The 21210-nt window shown below is 44.1% G+C and overlaps 1 protein-coding gene across 4 annotated transcripts in view; it reads right to left on the reverse strand.

The window, feature by feature from the left end:
• LOC141085508 (circularly permutated Ras protein 1-like) overlaps nt 1-21210 on the reverse strand; it is a 209060-nt gene that overhangs the window by 138608 nt on the left and 49242 nt on the right. For 3 of the 4 annotated variants that reach the window (XM_073570921.1, XM_073570922.1, XM_073570920.1), the window contains one exon: nt 687-827. In XM_073570921.1, the coding sequence (XP_073427022.1) occupies nt 687-827 (141 nt within the window). Of the gene's footprint in view, nt 1-686; nt 828-2344; nt 2647-2730; nt 6443-21210 lie in introns of those variants that run through there. The other variant, XM_073570923.1, reaches the window with a different exon arrangement.

The raw sequence follows: 21210 nt of genomic DNA on the forward strand, positions 1-21210 counted from the left end.
AGCTGTATAGAGCAGTGGGGGGCACTATAGAGTAGGAGTTTAGATTGAGTTAAGATAAGAAATAGTTAAAGGGAACCTGTCACCACATTTTTGGTCTACCAGCTAAATATATCAGGCAATTGAGTGTCAGCTATGCATTCCCCAACTACTCCTGAAACCCCCTGATCCGGCTACTCAGGGAGCTGCGTTACTGGAGGATACGGTACGGGACCAAATGGTGACAGGAGGAACTAGGGACAGTTCAGGGACAGGAATGTCCATCCTGTATGTGTGGTGTCTGTATCTAAACTGGACAAGCTGAGTAAAGTTGTTATGTTTGAATTGAACTTGGACTTTGAGAATTTTTGTATGTTGCTGAAGAAAGCGGGACTCTGCAGCCTGAGGAGAACTCTGACCCACAGGTGGGTGAAATGCACCACACACATGAGAAGGAACACTTTATTAATGCAGTGGGGCACCGGGGGGTGCCAGAACATCAGCCCCTCGCCATGACTACCACCCTGGCCCCGGCTATGCTCTATAACCACAGGTAGGATGCCATATCTTCCCGTGGAGGAATATTATTTGCATATTTTGAAAAGTGGAATTTTATTGATCAGTTGAAATTCAATAGTGAACATAAAGCAGGGCGATCTATCAATCAATAGAGACATAACTGGATGGAAATACTAAATGATTGGCTTTACCAGGGGATGCAAACATTAGGGACTTTGTCCTTCGTTGGGGGAGAGGTGGAGGCGTCTCCTCACTTTCTAGCTGCATGGGAGACGTTGCCTGCAAGCCCTGGTCTACAGTAGATTCCGGAGAGAATGCCCAATGTTGTAGCCCTGGAAAGAAAACATGAAAGATGAACTAGGTATGTTACTCAGAGATAGATGACTTCAGCAGTGACCTAATAAGCATATTTTATTATAAGTAGTGATAAATAGCATATTTTTACTAATTACACTCTGTCAAAGAATAACCGTTGATTTAATTTTTAGTTTATAAATCAATATGACACATGAAAATAACCAACTTTGTAATATATTTCATCAGATAAATCTGCTTCTTTCTCCTCCTGGATTGAAGTTTTATTCTCAACTCTGTACTCCATTACTAAGGCCTGTTTCACACTTCAGTTTTTTCTGTCAGTCTAAATCCGCCAAAATAGCGGAAAACGGATCCGCAGGCGGACTGACAGAAACGGGGACAGCGGATCGGCGGATGTACGGATCCGCCGATTGTAAAAATTTAAAGGAACTGCGGCAGGAAAAAATAAAATAAAAAATAAAAAAATTAATACCGGTCATCTCGCGGGATGGGGCTGGAGATCGCGCGATGAGAGATGTGGGGCTGGAGATCGCGCGATGAGAGAATCGCACAATGAGATGTGGGGCTGGAGATCGTGCGATGAGATGTGGGGCTGGAGATCGCGCGATGAGAGAATCGCGCGATAAGATGTGGGGCTGGAGATCGCGTGCGAGGAATGGAGGTTGCCGGTAAGGAGAGAGAGAGAGAATTTTCAACCAGCAGCGACACTTGATTCAGGGTTAAAAGGCAAAAATGCGGATCCGGACTGCAAAAAAACGTTGCATGGTCCGTTCGGTGATCTCTGCGGACGCCAAAATTTTGGCGAATCCGCAGAAATACGGATGCAACGGACAGTCATCAGTCAAAATCCACCGATAATGAAAGTCAATGAGGGAAAAAACGGATCCGCATGGAAAATTGGCCGATCCGGTTTTTTTTGCAAAACGGCGGATCTTGACTGATTGTGAAAAACTGATGTGTGAAACAGGCCTTAGATAGGAGATGACAGTTGGTTCTTATGAGATTAAATAGAGAAGGGAGGAGCTAGAGACGGAGACACATTCTGCTACACGTCCTCTGAAATGACAGTTACAGTTCTCCATAGAACATTATGAGCACCAACTTCCTATCTCGGTAATGGGAAAATCTGTTTTCACTGAAGTCACATTTTTATTTGAAACTGAAAATTTTTAAAAGGAAAGATCAGTACGGGACCAGAAAGAAGCGGATTTCTCTGATAAGATATATTACAGAGCTTCTTATTTTCATATGTGCTATTGATTTATGAGATAAACATATATATATACTGTATAATAAAATGACTGTTATTCTTTAACTAACATAGTTTTGAAGGCTGAAGGAAGACCTTATGTCCATCTAGTTCAGCCTATTTTTAGTGCAGCTGTTCTGCATTGTTGATCCTGGGGAAGGCAAAAAACCCGCAGAGTAGAGGCCAATTTTCTCCATAGGGAAAAAAATTCCTTCCCCTAAGCTGGGTCAACCATCTACCTATAATATTATGTTATTCGTAACCTTCTATACTGTTACTCACAAGAAAAGCATCCATTCCTTTCTTAAATTCATTCAGTGAGTTGGCCATCACCACTTCCTCAGGAAGAGAATTCCAGAGCCTCACTGCTCTTACTGTGAAGAACCCTCTTCTATGCTGGTGCAGAAATTGTCTTTCCTCCAAACGAAGGACAATTGTTTGATCAACCTGTGTATGACTTTCCGACCAGTGTATGTGTCACTGTGGGATACCAAGGCTGAACATATTACCATTAACTTCTGCATCAATCCGAGTCCCTTCTGTTCGATCCATGTTGTCATAAAATCCTGGCTCCAGTACAACATCTTTAGTCAGAGCAAAAGAAGAAAGTGTCCTGATAAGTAAAGGAACTGGGCTGCAACGTGTGATCTGTTTTAAAGAACATCTACCTGTAATCCTGACATGTCTGTAATAGTAAGAGATTGTGCTTCCCATAAGTATCCGGGAATATCTTCTCTTAGATCTGTGTGTTGTTCCGTTCCTCAGTTATGACGACTACAAATGTATAAATAATTTATAAATAAATTGACAATTAGATGTGACCCTGTCCCTGATCTTGTCCCTACCTGTCTGACACTGTCTCTACAATTTTTTCTGTTTATGTTTTTTCCTCTACTCAGATCTATTTATCTATCATCTATTATCTATCTATATTTTATCTATTTATCATCTATCTATTATCTATCTATGATCATCTATTATCTATTTACCTATTATCTATCATCTATTTATTATCTATTATTTATCTATTATCTATCTATTATCTCTCTCACTATCTATTATCTATCTATTATCTAGCTAGCTATCGCATATCTATCCTATATCTATCTATCTAATATCTATTATCTATCTATTATCTATCATCCTTCCATTCATCTATTTATTTTCCATCCAAGTATTATCCAACTACAGTACAATCTAACCATCCATCTTTATTATCAACTTTCTTTCCCAGTGTAAATTCTGCTTTCCCTTTTTTCTCCAGCTACGTAATTTCATGAACAGCTTAAAGGATTTATCTCAATTTCCTAAATTGGTGAAACTACAAAAGTGGCCGGTTTCCTAGGCGAGGAGCGTGCACTTGCAAGCTGATGGCTATAGCGCTTGTAAGCGCTGCTCTGAAGCTGGTAGGATGGCTGAGTATGTCCATCTTCATCATCCTCCAATGCTGCTTGTGCAATTCAGACCAAGCCACAGGTCCGAACTGTCAGTCATTAGGAGCGCACTGTCCCCGACAAACAGCAAGCCGTGAGACAGAGGTGAGCTCTTGAAGAAAGAATATTAGATAACTCCTTCACGGATAACTTCTCTAACACTGTATTTCAGAGGCGTACCTAGTGGGGGCAGTGTCTCAGGCGGCAGCAGCATGATGCCGCCCCCCGGACTAAGAGTCGGCCGTTCTCTGTGTCATAGTGGGCATGTATGAGGAAACAGTATGGGGGATGGGTGCAGACACAGTATGGTGAGTGGGGGGGGATGGGTGCAGACAATGTAGGTACGGTAAATGACAGGGGGGTGATCCACTCCTTGCCACAAACAGACTCGAGACAGAGACAGAATTGTGTCCAACAGATCTTCATTGGCCGTCCTCACGACGACCACAGCAACACACGACAGCAGCTTTACACTCTCCGCACACAGGCCCGGGGTACCTTCGCTAACTCCTTACTTCCGTATGACAACCCTCGCGGCTCTTTCACTACAGCTGCCCTAGGCCTACCACTGTAGCGCTTCACCTGCCTGAGTCCGTCCGTCTTGTGGTATGCCCGGGCTGTCTCCGTCTGTGGCTTCTATCGTCTGGGCCCTCCCCCCTGACCATCTCAGCTGCCAGTCCCCTCCGGAGCTTCTTCTCTGCCTTTCCTCCTCTGCAGATCTTCCTGTCTCCTGCGCTCCTCCCTCTGGACTGAATGCTTCTAGAACTCTCTTTCTTCCTTTTATCCCCTCTCTCACTGGGAATTCCCCTCTAGAGTTCCTGTAACCCTGCCCCCCATGACTCTGTGTCTTCTTAAGCCATAAGCTGATCTTAAGTCCTTTTCTCACAGCTCTCTACTCCCATCTTGCGGCCAAACTTCAGTATTACACCCATCTCCACTATCTCCGGCTGTCTCCCATCTATCACTGTAACAGTCCACCTAAAACACACTACACCTTACCCTCTCTCTACAGACAGGTCCGTGTGTCAGTCCACTTCCCCTACAACAGTATGGGGAGCGAATGGGGGAATATATGCGGACACAGTATGGGGAGTGAGGTTGATGGGATGTGTGCAGACACAGTATGGGGAGTCAGGGGTATGTGTGAGCAGACAGTATAGAGAGTGAGGGGATAAATATATGAGGAGACAGAATGGTGAACAGGGGGATGTGAAAGGAGACAGTATGAGGAGGGAGGGGAATAGTGTGAGGCAACAGTTAGTGGGCACAGAATACAGACTGCGTAGTGGGGGTGTAGCATGGGGGGACAGTATACCAAGGAGGGGGAGTGTGATGAAAAGGTACAGTATAGAGACTGATCCCTATAGGAAGGACACAGTGTGAGAGGACAATGTGAAGAGGGGTCCCTGTCTGGAAAGGAGAGGTCAATGTGAAGAGCATGTAGCAGAAGAGGGACAGTGTGGGCAGGGCTGACACTAGGAATTTTGGGGCCCCATACTGGCAAAATGTATGGGGCCCCCCTTGAGACTCCGCCCAGGCAGGGCCACTCCCCATGTCAATTGTGTCTTTGAAAGTGTCTAATGTTACATTCACACACCCGTGTGTTGGGTCATTGGGGCACTGAATCGGCCCTGGGTCTCCTGACCCAAACTCAACAGCCTTATAGGCACATGCAGTGTATGCATCTCGGTCCTTACTCGGACCGCAACACACGGATATGTGAATCCAGCCTCGAACAAATAGTGAATGTTGTGTGCTGCAATGCAGGTAAGACAGCTTTCCGGAGCCAAGTAAGGCAGAATTAAACAAGTTGTTCACTACAATAAATAATGGCCCCATTGATTTAAACAGTGAAAAGAAGTATTTTTGTAAATACCTCTTGTTGCCATTTTTGCCTGTGAGTGGCGCTATTGATGACCGCTCACTGGGCATCATGTGACCTTGGCTACAGCTGCCGCAGACATCCGCTGATGTGACGTCAAGTTCCGGGAACCCAGAGCCGTGACCCAATGGCACGCACCCCCCTGAGTGACTGGGCTGTGAGCGGTCATGAGACCGTTATGAGAACCTTGCATGCTGAGCATATCTTAGTTTTCCCTGTCGGTCAGCTTTAATGTAGTGGGATACATTGCAGAGCACCCATTTCAATTATTATGTGATCTAGGTAAAGGCAGTTTCACATGTCTTTTTTTTGCATACCAGAAAAAAATGACCAATTTTCATCAGTATTTTGCATCAGGGTTTGTCCATTGTGTCAGTTTTCACCATAGTGTTTATTACATTTTTCTTGTATGCAAAAAAAATGGATGAAGATTTCCTGGCTTACTTTGAGAGAAAAATGGCCAGTACAAGTATCTTATCATTGTTGTGCTGTCTCAGTTTTTCACAGACAGTCCCATAGGTTGAGTGGGTGATTTTGATAAATGACTAGACTAAGATCAAAATTGGACATGTCTCTTTTTCGGCAGACATTTAGTCCTTAAAAAAAGTGGACATGTGAACAACACACCACACACCATAATGAAAAGCACGCACAGAAGGCATAAGAGCAAAATGGAACATGTGAAGGAAACCTTACTCGGTCCTCCAGAGGGTTTTCAAAATCAGTAACACAATCCCATAACGTGATCCGAAATGATCGGTGCAACCGTGCAAAAGCAGCTAAAAGTCCATGACTCATCAGAGTCCTAACTGTCAGGTGTCCGCCGTCGGGTGCAGGGGACTCTATTGATGTTGTGCATTATCTGGTGGGTCTCTGGGAAACACCACAGAATGATCCCAATAATGGCAGCTCTGACTGTTTTTACAAGATAAGACCAATTAATTTCAGACATTATTTGGTGCCAATACCAGTGTGTAAATGCTGGCTCCTGTCTGCCCCTTAAGGCCCCTTTACATTTAGCGATGCACCAGCGATCCCGACAACGATACGACCCGGTCAGGATCACTGGTGCATCGCTAAATGGTCGCTAGTGAGCTGCCACACAGGCAGATCTCACAGCGATGCAGCAGCAATACAGCGGTCGTTACTTACCTTTCAGACGAGGCGATCCTGACATCCTCCCCCCGCGTTCACGCATCGCTCGTCGGCGCCAGCAGGAAGCGCCCGACGAGAAATGGAGCTGCGCAATCAGCGACAGACAGCGGGGGAGCCGGTCGGAGGTAAGTATCACACATAGCGATATCGCTAGCGACATCGCTGCTGCATCACAAAATCGGTGACGCTTTAGCGATATCGCTATGTGTAAAGGCCCCTTTACACTGCTGCACTGATCACCCACCTGTAGAGCGGCGCTGGTGGACTTTGCTGTGTAGCCTGCCTGCCCCTGACAGTGCTGCACTAGTCACCCACCTGTAGGGCAGCGCTGGTGGACTCTGCTGTGTATCCTGCCCCTGACAATGTTGCACTGATCACTCCACCTGTAGGGCAGCTCTGGTAGATGCTGTTGTGTAGTCTGTCTGTCTGTCTGTCTGCCTGCCCTCACACTGACTGACCAGGATAGTGATGCGGCGCTGCTGTGTAGCCTTGCCCCTGACGCCTGGGGTAGATATGCTGGGCTGACTGCTCAGATTCTTTATCATACACAGAACAGATGGAAACACGCCACAACAATTTATAAACAAACTAATGTGAATGAATCCCAGCCTTATACTTCCCCACGGCGGCCACCCACGCCACTGGAGACGTCGCACTTGGAGAGAGACAGACACAGACAGACTGACTACTTGCCCTGCTCGCTCGCCCGCTGCCTCGAGACTCTGCCTGCCGCCTGGTCATCCTGCCGCCCGTCCACCGTCTTCTGCGAGTCTGCGACCGCTCCCAGTCAGTCCCACGTGGCGCGCGCGCACCGCTCTGCTCCGGAATGAGGAAGAGCAGCGTGTGACGTCATGTGAGAGCGGCGCTGGCTTGGCTGGATGGTCTGGACCATTATGCACCGTGGGGGGGGTGTCCCAGCAGGCGCTGGGTTATGATTTAATACAAAGCGCGGAGAAGCCCAAACAAAATGTTGGGGGGGCCCAAGCGTGGACCGGGATGCCAGCGTGCTCGGGCGGAGGGCCCCCTAATCACAGGACCCCATGCACTTGTTAGGGCTGTCATGCCCTGATGGCGGCCCTGAGTGTGGAGTCATATTTTGTGCAGACAATATAGTGAGGGGCAATTATTTATTCAAGGGCTCGGCGTACTACAGACATTTTTACTCAAAAGCATTATAATGACACTTCTATCTTTAAGAGCATCGTGTAGAGATTTGCTGCAGAAGACCAGAGGAGATTGAAGTCTGCAGAGACAGCCTGGGATGAGAAAACTCATCATCGGGTCACAAGATGAAGAAAAGAAGAACGACTCCAAAGACGACGTCATCTATAAGGTACATGGATGTAAATGTTATTTGTGAAACTAACTTATTCTCATGTTTTTATTTGTTAGGAGCATTAAAGGGGTTGTCCAGGTTTGTGCTGAGTCTGCAGTCATTCTATGTGACTGCAGACTTCTGAATTCTCACAATGCTCACTGAACACTGTTAGGATTCTCTCGTGCCGGTGATTTACATACATACGGTCACATGCTGACTAGACATGTGTGGTCTCACTCAATGAAAATGAATGGAGCGAGGTCGGGCACGTCTAGTCGGAATGTGGCCAGAAGTATATAAATAACATGATCAAACTGTTATACACTGGCTCTGTCCACTTGGGGAGAAAAGAAAAAAAAAAGATTGCTCAGATGCTGCTGGTGAATAACAGGTGCTGTGCCTGACCCTGTTAATAAATGAGGCTAGGAAAAATAAAATGCTAACTTCACCGCGCTATACTGAGAAGAAAAGAAGGTGTGCTTGGTAATATAAATAACAAAAGGTCAGATGTACTCACTTTTGTGGGAGAGGGTGTTGAAATCTATTCATAGATCCAAAGGTAGATGGTGTATTCAAAGGTAGATATCACATGCAGCTGACTTTTCCTATTTAGTTATTTACTTACTAGGATCAACAAAGGATGAATTCCAGACTTTGTCCATTAGACTAGTTAATGACACATGTAGTGAACTAGAAATCAACTGCGGTTTGATTTCGCCAAACGGATCCGCCAAAAAAAATGGCGGATCCGTTTTTTTCAAAAACTGGCGGATTTTGACTGATGGTCAAAAACGGAAGTGTGAAACAGGCCTTAGACTCTTGTAACTATGGTACACTTGTGTGATTTTCATTGGTGGTGCAGTGGCTGTCTGGCGTGGGCAGAAACATGATACTGCGGGCAGGTGCTGTCTCTGCTAGAGGTGCCACACTCTGCAGGCAGGCTAGTATATAAGGACGGTATAATGAGCAGTGGACATAGGGGAAGAGGGGAGCTACCCCTTGAATCGCGTTGGATTGTGTCCATTCGCGCACCCGTCCTTTCTTTCCAGAGACTTCACGTTAGCCCCGCCTCCTATTCCTGCCGCGTCCTCAGCGTCTGCTTCCGGCCGGGGCACGCGAGGTTCAGGCGTCCTCCTCCTCTCTCCTTCCCCACTGGGGAAACGGTTCTAGCAGAGACAGCACCTGCGCACAGTATCAGTCTTCTGCCCACGCCAGACAGCCAGTGCACCACCAATGAAAATCACACAAGTAAGTGTACCATAGTTATAAGAGTCTAACAGATCCCCTGATAGTAACCACTTCTCATACCTCTAGTGACTGCACACAGCTGCACGCTTCGATCAGCCTCACGCTGCACCACCAATATTATTACTAATAAGTAAGGACTCTGCAGTCTACAGTTGTTAACTGGACTGTTAGGGTACTGCAGCACAGGACTAGGGTAAGAGGGGGAAATCTGACCCTGCACTGCGACTAGGCTGATACCCTACATTGGAGTGGGCGACTCATTCCTTGTGAATAGACCCACCGATGATCCTAGGTTAATTTCAAGTGAAGACCTGTAGATAGGGGGAAGGGAGTGCCTGAAAGATCTAAGGACAGGGTACAAAAACGGGTTACATCCTAATAGAAAACAAAGAGAAGGCTGCAGAAACAAACTGAAAACAGAAACTAGGACTAGCAGAACCAGAGGTCCCAGAACTGCACTAATTAATCACACATAAGGCAAAGCAAGGCTCCAAGCCAGACTTCAAGCGGATTAACACTGTTGTCCAGCAAGGAATGGGAGACAGGTGCAGATTAATAAAGGGTGATACAATCACCTGACCAAAGGCAAACCCAGCACCAGGGGAAAAAAAAAAACAGCCGCCAGAACACTACAAGAAAATGGCGGCTAGTCACAAACTGAGCAGATTCTAACATGGACCATGTATTAACCCATTTGTTGGACCAAGGTTTCCAAGTTCTATAGGCAGCACGTTTAACCTAGTAAGTGCCACAACATTACACTGTACCCTAAACTTCCACATTGAAACCCTTTTTTCAATTATACCAATTTGGTCTCTGCACCTGCAGGAAAGTGTTTCAAAAACCAAAGTTGATTTCTAGTTCACTACATGTGTCATTAACTAGTCTAATGGACAAGGTCTGGAGTTCATCCTTTGTTGATCCTAGTAAGTAAATAACTAAATAGGAAAAGTCAGCTCCATGTGATTTTATCTATTCTGATAAAGGGTATTAACTATCATTATTACCTCATTAGCATCTACCTTTGAATACACCATCTACCTATGGATCTATGAATAGATTTCAACACCCTCTCCCACAAAAGTGAGTACATCTGACCTTTTGTTATTTATATTACCAAGCACACATTCTTTTCTTCTCAGTATAGCATGGTGAAGTTTGCATTTCATATAAATCACATCAGCTTGTGCTGATGTAAGGGAGGGAAAGCAGTTCGTCTGATGCAATGAGTAATCGGAGACAGAGAAGGGTTAACAGTTTTTTACTAAACAGTGTTCACAACAATACTCCTTGCAGGGAGGCAATGAAATAGGGTAACAAAGATATACAAAACAAACAGTGCACTTATCTGTTGAAGTTCTGGCAGGGGAAAGGCTAGAATATCTCAAGGTGGCGTTGCAAATGGCTCACAAAGTCTCTGGCTCTGTTCTGCAAGAAGGAATAGCACTGTCACCTGACAGTGCCAAAGGATGCAGTCCTCTTTGTCTTTAATTATTATTATTATTTATTTATATAGCACCATTAATTCCATGGTACTGTACATGAGAAGGGGGGGTACATACAAAGTTATTAATGTCGTTAACAGTAAAGAATGCACTGTGGCGTGGAAACAATCCTCTGGATGAATGTCCCAAGAATGGCGCCGGCACAGGCCGCAAGCACATGCGCTGTCCACAACAGTTTGTGGTCTCTGAGTAGTTTCTAGGCTGTGCCGATGGTATCCTAGCCGAAACAACAGTATCCGATGATTTTCTCACACACGGTAACTCAATAGCGTCAGGAGAAATCTCAAAGTCAGTGCACAGAGGCTTGGAAGCAGGGGAGTCGTCAGTGGGAAATGTGGAGAGGGAGTCAACCTTCTCCTGTCACCTTCCCGCCAAGTCTGCCCCGTTCCTGCGCTCAGTCCCCCTTAAGTACCCCGTGCCCCCTGCTGTCTGACTAGATGGTTTCTCCCGCCCAGGGGAAATCTCCCCCGCTAGCAGTGGTGACAGTCCCGATAGATCCAGCCTTAAAGGGCACCGCACACCACTGATCCTGTCTTGTCTCATCTTCTTACACCGACATGACCATGTACTTCTGCCACCTGTAAAGGAGCATCCTAAAAGTGTGCAGTGCAATTGTTGTGAGAATTCAGAAACCAGCATTGTCAGGATTCAGCACTGCAGGTTCCAGTACTCATAACATGGACATTTCACACATATGCGACTCATACTTATGGTCCTGTGACAGCTTCTCTTCCTGCTTCTCTCAGTTTTCCACTGATCATTGAGAGTTTTAGGGAGAGCAGCTCGTCGGTACATGACTTGGGGGGGCCGAACCGAATTCTTGCCCCCGGTGCCAGAAAGCCTAGATACACCTCTGCTGTACTTGCTGAAAATGATGTCTTAGAGAATTTTCACAGCTGCGCTGTCTGGCCTTATCCTGTATGTTATACTGAAAGGGGTTGTCTACTAATAGGACAACCCCTTCTTAAACTAAGTGTTGGGCCCTCGGTGTCAGAACTCAGTCTCCTCAGAACTGTGATGCAGTACTGCATGAAGAGGAAGCCGGGGATCAGCTGCAGTTAATCCCGGACCTCCTCTTCATGTTCAAAACCTCCGAAGGCGGGGACCGTGACACCAGTGCTGATTGGGTGCCGGGCATCACGTGTTATTCCACCGCATCACCGTTCGAGGATCATGAGTGCCGGCTGTAGACAACCCCTTAACGATCTCATTGACTTTAACCCCTTTCTGACATCTGACTACTATCCCGTCCATGGGACCCAGGCCCCTATGCCCATGGATGGGATAGTACGTCATAGAGATCAACGGCGCTCACGGGGTGAGCGCCGCTGATCGCAGCCGGGTGTCAGCTGATTATCACAGCTGACACCTGGCACTGTGTGTCAGGCACGGTCACGGACCACCCCCAACACGTTAACCCCTGGCACACTGCGATCAAACAGTCCGCAGATCCAATATGGCGGCGGGGACCTTCGGGGGCCTGCAGGGAGCCAGCTTCCTCAGTGCCTGCAGAGCACAGGCATGAGGAAGCCTTCTGCAGTGCCTGTGTCACATCGCTGATCTGTCACAGCGATCTGTGATGTGTCAGATCAGCGATCTCACACATGACAGTGATGTCCCCCCTGGGACAGTATAATAAAGTTAAAAAAAAAGTGTGAAAATAATTTATAAAATATCGCTAAATAAATTTAAAAAAATCTTCCCTAATTCATTTTTTTGGAAATAAAAAAAACCAAAACAATAAAAGTACACATATTTAGTATCGCAGCGTCCGTAGCAACCCGCCCTATAAAACTGTCCTATTAGTTAACCCCTTTAGCGAACCCCTTAAAAAATAAAAATAAACAAAGCAAAAAATAATGATTTATTATCATACCACCGAACAAAAAGTGCAATAACGCGCGATCAAAAAGACGGATATAAATATCCATGGTACCGCTGAAAACGTCATCTTGTCCTGCAAGAAACGAGCCACTATACAGCGTCATCAGTGAAAAAATTAAAAAGTTATAGCTCGCAGAATAAAGCGATGCAAAAATAATTATTTTTTATATAAAATTGTTTTCATTGCATAAAAGCGCCAAAACATAAAAAAAGACAAAAGAGGTATCGCTGTAATCGTACTCACCCACAGAATAAAGCCGCCTTATCAATTTTACCGCATGCGGAATGGGTTAAACGCACCCCCCAAAAGAAATTCTTGAAATGCTGTTTTTTGTTCATTCTGCGTCCCAAAAATCGGAATAAAAAGCGATCAAAAAATATCACGTGCACGAAAATGGTACCAATAAAAACATCAACTCGTCCCACAAAAAATAAGACCTCACATGACTTGGTGGGTCAAAATATGGAAAAATTATAGCTCTCAAAATGTGGTGATGCAAAAACTATTTTTACAATAAAAAGTGTCTTTTAGCGTATGACAGCTGCCAAACATAAAAACCCACCATATATATAGTAAATCAAACCCCCCTTTATCACCCCCTTAGTTAGGGAAAAATATTAAAATTTAAAAAATGTATTTATTTCCATTTTCCCGTTAGGGCTAGGGTTAGGGCTGATATTAGGGTTAGGGGTGTGTTGGGGTTAGGGTTCGAGTTAGAATTGGTGGGTTTTCACTGTTTGGGCACATCAGGTGCTCTCCAAACGCAACATGGCGTCTGATCTCAATTCCAGCAAATTCTGCGTTGAAAAAGTCAAATGGTGCTCCTTCCCTTCCAAGCTCTGCCATGCAACCCAAACAGTGTTTTACCCCCATATATGGGGTATCAGCCTACTCAGGACAAATTGCAAAACAACTTTTGGGGTCCAATTTCTCCTGTTACCCTTAGGAAAATTAAAATTCGGGGCAAAAATAGTTTTGTGGAAAAAAAATATGATTTTTTTATTTTCACGCCCGGGCGTTATAAACTTCTGTGAAGCACTTGGGGGTTCAAAGTGCTCACCACACATCTAGATAAGTTCCATGGGGGGTCTAGTTTCCAAAATGGGGTCACTTGTGGGGAGTTTCAACAGTTTAGCCACATCAGAGGCTCTCCAAACGCGACATAACACCCGTAGACAATTCCATCAAAGTCTGCATTCCAAAATGTCACTACTTCCCTTCCGAGCCCCGACGTGTGCCCATACAGTAGTTTTCTCCCACATATGGGGTATCAGCGTACTCAGGACAAATTGGACAACAACATTTGGGGTCCAATTTCTCCTGTTACCCTTGGGAAAATAAAAAAATTGGGGACTAAAAGATCATGTTTGTGGAAAAAATATGATTTTTTTATTTTCACGCCTGGGCGTTATAAACTTCTGTGAAGCACTGGGGGGTTCAAAGTTCTCACCACACATCTAGATAAGTTCCTTGGGGGGGTCTAGTTTCCAAATTGGTGTCATTTGTGGGGGGTTTCCACTGTTTAGGCACATCAAGGGCTTTCCAAACGCAGCATGGCGTCCAATCCCAATTCCAGCCAAAAAAAAAGTCAAATGGCTCTGCTTCCCTTCCGAGCTCTGCCATGCGCCCAAATAGTGGTTTACCCCCACATGTGGGGTATCAGCGCACTCAGGACAAATTTCACAATAACTTTTGGGGTCCTGTTACCCTTGGAAAAATACAAATTGGGGGTGAAAAGATCATTTTTGAGGAAAAAATGTGATTTTTTTAATTTTATGACTGTACATTATAAACTTCTGTGAAGTCCTGGGAGGTTCAAAGTTCTCACCACACATCTAGATAAGTTCCTTGGGGGGGGTCTAGTTTCCAAATTGGTGTCATTTGTGGGGGGTTTCCACTGTTTTAGCACATCAGGGGATTTCCAAATGCGACATGGTGTCCGATCTCAATTCCAGCCAAAAAAGTCAAATGGTGCTGCTTCCATTCCGAGCTCTGCCATGCGCCCAAATAGTCGTTTACACCCACATATGGAGTATCATCGTACTCAGGACAAATTGCACAATAAGTTTTAGGATCCTGTTACCCTTGTGAAAATAAAAATTGGGGGTCAAAAGATCATTTTTGTGGAAAAAATATGATTTTTTAATTTTAGGACTGTACATTATAAATTTCTGTGAAGCCCTTGTGGGTTCAAAATTCTCACCACATATCTAGATAAGTTCCTTGGGGGGGTCTAGTTTCCAAACTGGGGTCACTTTTGGGGGGTTTCCACTGTTTAGGCACATCAGGGGCTCTCCAAACGTGACATGGCGTCCAATCTGAATTCAAGCCAATTTTGCATTGAAAAAGTCAAATGGTGCTCCTTCCCTTCTGAGCTCTGCAATGCGCCGAAACAGTGGTTCCCCCCCACATATCAGGTATCAGTGTATTCAGAACAAATTGCACAATAACTTTTGCATCTAATTTCTCCTGTTACCCTTGGTAAAATAAAAATTGGACCTGAAGTAATTTTTTTGTGAAAAAAAGTTAAATGTTCATAACATTCAAAAAATTCCTGTGAAGCACCTGCAGGGTTAATAAACTTCTTGAATGTGGTTTTGAGCACTTTGAGGGGTGCAGTTTTTAGAATGGTATCACTTTGGGTATTTTCTCTCATATAAACCTCTCAAAGTGACTTCAAATGTGATGTGGTCTGTAAAAATAAAATGGTGTTGCAAAAATGCGAAATCGCTGGTCAACTTTTAACCCTTATAACTTCCTAACAAAAAAAATTTTGGTTCGAAAATTGTGCTGATGTAAAGTAAACATGTGGGAAATGTTACTTATTAAGTTTTTTGTGTGCCGTATCTCTGTGATTTTAGGGTATAAAAATTCAAAGTTGGAAAATTGCGAAATTTTCAAAATGTTCGCCAAATTTCCGTTTTTTTTTCACAAATAAACGCAAGTTATTTGAATGAAATTTTACCAGTAACATGAAGCACAATATGTCACGAGCAAACAATGTCAGAATCAGTGGCATCCATGGAAGCGTTTCAGAGTTATTACCTCATAAAGGGACAGTGGTCAGAATTGTAAAAATTGGCCCGGTCATGAACGTGCAAACCACCCTTGGGGGTAAAGGGGTTAAAGGGTTTGTACAAAGCTGGAAGATAACAGGTGATTACAGGATAGGAGAACCCTACTAGGTACAAACTTTTTAAACATGGCTTAGTAATATGTTGCCACTTTTGCCACAAGTCATTTTGTGAAACTTCTGCTATAGGTGCCCCAGTTCACTGAACGGATTCATCTAGATGTCAGTTTTTCACTTATGAGTTCTGTGTTTTTCATGGATAACACTTGTATCTATGATAGTCGATGAGGTAGTTCACATGTGTGATTTTTTTGCTCTGACCGAGAGCTCATCCTTATACACCATCAATAAGATCTCTATATGAATGGAGGATGGTAGCTGCACTGTACTGCTTTACGGTTGTAGGGGCATAGAACAAAATGTCTGGTCAAGAACAGTTAATATGAATGTTTTATGGTTACATATTTTATAAAGCTTTTGCACTTTATCGCTGTGTCTTGGTTTTCCTGAAGGTTTTATCTCAAGGCCGTTCCCAGGGATTGGGGAGGTCTGTCCACTAGGGGAACCATTACAAGGCATAGGGATATAGTTTGCATCACTCAGGGTTGTATATAGTTAACAGCTTGGGATTAGCCCACACATTGGGAAGGGTTAGATCAGATAAAAAAAAGAAGCACTTCCTGCTTCAAGTCAGACAAGTTGAGAGTCAAGTGCTAGTGGAGGAGAGTTCAGTCAGAGGAAGTGCTCAACAGTGACAGTGTTTGACAGTTTCCAAGGCAGTCATACAGCAGCGGTGAAAGAAGTCATGTCAGTGCCAAGTCTACAAACAGTATGAGAAAAATGAGGATGAATGAACTCATGGAGATCCAGGAAAGATGTATATCTTTGTACCGTGTTAGCCAGTGGATAGAAAAATATTCATGATTGAGAGTCCTCAGTGGTTGATACCTTTTAATGGCTAACTGAAAAGATGGTAACACATTGCAAGCTTTCGAGACTACTCAGGTCTCTTCATCAGGCTTACACATTCAACACTGCGGAGACACCATCACATGTTTCTCAATGCAGTGATTCTAGAGCAATGCCCATATCCCTTATGGGAAATATGCAAAAAAATGCAAAACACAAGCCGCGGAGACACCATCACATGTTTCTCAACGCAAGCAATGACTAGCCAGGTCTTTCCCCGGGAAGGAACAACCACGGGAAGGGCAGTCTCCAATGAAGGAAACCACCTATGCCAAAACATGGCATCCATCCACAGACAGCTGTTTCGGGGTATTGCCCATCATCAGTGTGGAGTAGGAAACTGGCTAGTAGGAGCAATGCCTAGTAAAAGACTGTGAAAAATGAGGATGAATGAACTCATGGATGTTGATGGATGTTGTGGATGGATACCATGTTTTGGCATAGGTGGTTTCCTTCATATAATATGCCTGCAGGAGTTTAGGAGAGAAGGCAGGTATGTACTGGTGCTATCTTCTATGGCGGCTTGCCAGAATTTGTTTACTGCCCTGAAAAATGGAGTGGCAAATCCTTTGCTGGAAGGTCTTACCTTTACTGTGTTGTACTCTAAGGGAGATATCCCACTTGTAGTTTTCATGCACAACCCTTTTGTTTCCCTGGAGGACATTGTTTTATTTTTGAATAGACATTGCATTTATGTTCAGTACTCCAACAGGGTCCTGAATGGAGAAGGGCTCTGGAGCGGGAAGTACAAATTTTTTGTGAGATTTGGGATGGATCACCAAGGCCCGGGAGGCATCCATTACCCCCCCTCTTAATTTTTCAATTGGGAAAAATACTGTTTTTTTTGTTCTTTCCAGATGCCCCGATGTATTGCAGGAGGTGTAAAAATTTCGGGCATACCCAGGATAGTTACAAGGAGATGCCAACTTGCAGGAATTGCAATGCTTCTGGCCATATGGCAAAAGACTGCACAAATCCTGTTATGCTAGGTCTTACGCTGAGGTCTCAGGTGGGGCAGCTGCACCCCCTGCTGCTGTTGTTGACATTCCACAGGTTTCAGACCCGGAACTTATTGAGGAACCTGAAATCATGGATGTACATGAGGAGGCCCTGCCCGAAACGGAGTCTCCCAGCCCAGAGGTGGCAGTTTTGGAAGCTACTGATGTTGAATGTGAGCTCCCTCATCAGTCTGATGTCTGTGGGGAGGGGGAGTTGGAGAGTACTCTTGGCAATACCCCCAGTGTATCTTGGTTTGCTACTGAGGAGGAGTTGGCCAGTTGTGGAGATCAAGGTGACTTCACTCTTGCGAGGTCCTCTGAGGATGAGGAGCCTGGAAATTCCTGTAAGAAGCCCAGAACCGATTGGGCAGACCCCGGTGAAGTTGGTTTAAGTCCGGTGAGTGAAAGTAGTTACCCTCAGAATGTCTTCTCTCCTGACACCAATGCTTTTTTAGGCATTCCCGAAGACGTAAACAGATTCAACGAGTTGCAGTTCCAGATGGAAGACGAAAACGGCTGAAGAGGAAGTGGCGTGTTTGTCGTCATGTAAATAACACAGTCATGTTATGGCTCCCCAAGCTGGTTGGGGCATTGCGTCCCTGAATGTCAGGCAAAATAGATCCAAATTCAGGAGGGCAATCGTTCTAGATTATATTAAACAGATGAATGCTCACATCTTTTGTCTTCAGGAATGTGGGATTGTGGACGCTCCAAGCGATAAGGACTGGCCTTACGGACAGCATGTATGGTCTGGCTCATGTGTTAATAGGAATGATGGTGTAGGGATATTAATGGGTAACAGGGAGATTAGTTTAGATAGCTACACGGTGGTAGAGGTGGGTAGATGTATAATTGCACATGTTAGCTATAGGGGGTGACGGGCTAGAATTATTAATGTGTACTGTCCATCAGGACATGACAGGAAAAAGGAGCGTCTTGCTCTTTTGGAAAAATTAGGTTTGTTTCTTCCGGGCAAAATGCCTACAGTTTTAGTTGGAGACTTTAATTGCACCACAGAAGGGAATTGTGACATAACTGGTAAAAAGTTATCCAATCTTATTTCAGATTTTTCCCTTCTAGATGCTGCTGCTCTGAAATTTGGCATCCCACCACCGCCAACGTACCATGCTGATAGGGGTGGTATTGCATCCAGGATAGATAAAATGTTGTTTTCCAAAAATATGTTGTGTATGAATTTTGAACAAAATGCTGTACCTTTTTCTGATCATGAGTGTTTGAGAGGTGTGTTTAGTGCGATTGATGACCGTGTGTATGGGGGTGGGGTTTGGAAGCTGAATGTAAGATTGTTAGAAGATGAGGATGTGATGGATGAATGAATTAAAAATAAAGTATAAAGAGTGGAGAGTATGTAAGAGGGATTTTGCGTGTGTACTGGAATGGTGGGAGTGGGTTAAGGTGTGTTGCAAAAAATTCTTCAAAAAGTGGGGATATAAAAAAGCTGCTATTTATCGGAGTAGATTTAATGATTTAAACAGGCGCTTAGACTGGTTAAGTAAGTGTGGAGAAAGTGGCATGGATGTGTCTGATCTGCTGGCTGAGACAAAAAGTGAAGTAAAGCATGTTATGGATGAAAAAGGGAAAGAAATCATCTATCGCACCAAAATAGAACATCTTGAGAAAGATAAAAGTGCACGAGGTTCTTTTTTAAGACAATGAATGGGAGAAAGGTTGATATGGATAAAATCCTGGATAGGAACGGTTTGTGTGTGTCAGGTGAGAATGTGATAAAGGAGGTGAATAGGTTCTATAGCAAGTTATATGATAAAAAATGGATTGATACTGGTCTTGTTTCGGAAGTGCTGAATGGGTTAGAGAACAAGTTGGATAGTGGAGAATTTGATATTTTGAATGAAGACGTAATTATGGAAGAAGTAGAAAATGTGATGAAGAGTGCTAAAAAGAATAAGACACCAGGTAAAGACGGATTGCCGGTAGAATTCTATGTGAAGGCGTGGGATTTTCTGGGTGCTGATTTGACTGAGATATGTAAGTATATGTGGGAGAGTGGTAAGTTGTGTGAATCAATGAAAGAGGGGGTGGTTGTGCTTGTGCATAAGAAAGGTGAGAGAAAGTGTTTAGAGAATTGGAGACCTATAACATTGCTGAACGCAGATTACAAAATCTATAGCCAATTGTTGGCGAATCGTATGCGTGAGGTGATTGGTGCTGTGCCTGGAAGAAGTATGAGTGATAACTTATTGTTATTAAGGGATTTGATTGGAGACTGCATGGGAAGGAAACGGAAGTGTATGGTTCTGTCAATTGATTTTGAGAAAGCGTTTGATAGGGTCTCGCATGTGTTTTTGTTTAAAGTTCTGGATAGAATGGGATTTCCTCAAAAATTTGTGAATGGGATAATGTCTTTGTATGATTGTGTGTCAAGTGAGTTTCTTGTTAATGGGTGGTTGAGTGAGAAAGTGAATATTACGTCTGGTGTAAGGCAGGGGTGTCCCATGTCCCCTGTCTTGTTTGTATGTGTGATTGAACCTTTGTTGTGCTTGGTGAGACGTGATAAAATGATTCGAGGTTTGTTGGTACCTGGGAGTGGTGGGAGGCATGTGAAAGTTCTTGGATATATGGATGATGTTGTGGCTGTGAGTGAAAGTGTTGCGTCTATGAATAGGGTTAAGTTGCTTCTGGAGTTTTTCTGTGGTGCATCTGGCTTTAGAGTGAATTGGAAAAATGTAGTTTTAAATGTTTTGGGGATGACAGGGTTAAAATGGAGGGGGTAAAGTGTGAGGAGGGTGCTATCAAAGTGCTGGGAGTATTATTTAATAAGGACTTGGAAGGTAAGGAGAGCTGGGAGGAGTGTGGATTGCGCATAGAGCGTAAGTTAAATTTTTGGCGACTGAGAGACTTGACCTTCAGTGGTAAGATTTTGGTCATAAAAGCGGTGATTCTTCCGATTTTGCTTTTTATTGCAACAGTTTTTCCACTATCACGTAGGAAAATAAAAAGAGTGGAAAAGTTAGTTTTTACTTTTTTCTGGAGCAGTAAAATAGAGAAACTTAAGAGAGAGAGTCTTTTCAAGGCGTGTCACCATGGTGGCATGGCCTTTCCAAACATTGAGATTTTTCTGGGGCTTCAGTATATCAAAACTGTTGTTATTTTGCTGAAAAAAGGAAATAAGGGAGCGTATATGGCAAGTTATTCTGCTGGTTGGATGTTATATGGCTTATGTTGGAGAAAGAGGGATGCTAGAGTGCCTGTTGCTTTTGAGTGTCCGGTCTGGTATAAGGTGATTGAGAAGTTTGTGAGGAAGCATGATTTGCTGAGTATACCGATGAATGATTTTAGAATGGCTAAGAATGTGATGAAAATAATACGTAAGAATGATGTGGAATGTAATATTGTGGGGTTGAGAGGGAATGAAGTTTCGGTTGCATGGAAGAGTTTGGGAACGCACGGGATGTCTAATAGACAAAGGGATATTGTATGGATGTCCTTGCACAATATTTTGCCTGTGCGACAGGTTCAGAAGAGACGAGGTCTGACCAGAACTGATGTGTGCCCAAGGGAAGGATGTGGTGGATGTGAGACTGTGTGGCATACTATGTGGGACTGTGATTACGCGTGCAGTGTGTGGAAGTGTGTAGGTGGGTTGTGTAAGGAGTTAGCAGGTGTGAGTTTTATTGACTGGCATGTTGCGATGTTTGGAATT

The sequence above is a fragment of the Dendrobates tinctorius genome, unplaced genomic scaffold, assembly GCF_039654945.1.
Source record: "Dendrobates tinctorius isolate UK_male_01 unplaced genomic scaffold, ASM3965494v1 ptg000028l, whole genome shotgun sequence".
In the NCBI taxonomy this organism is placed as follows: domain Eukaryota; kingdom Metazoa; phylum Chordata; class Amphibia; order Anura; family Dendrobatidae; genus Dendrobates; species Dendrobates tinctorius.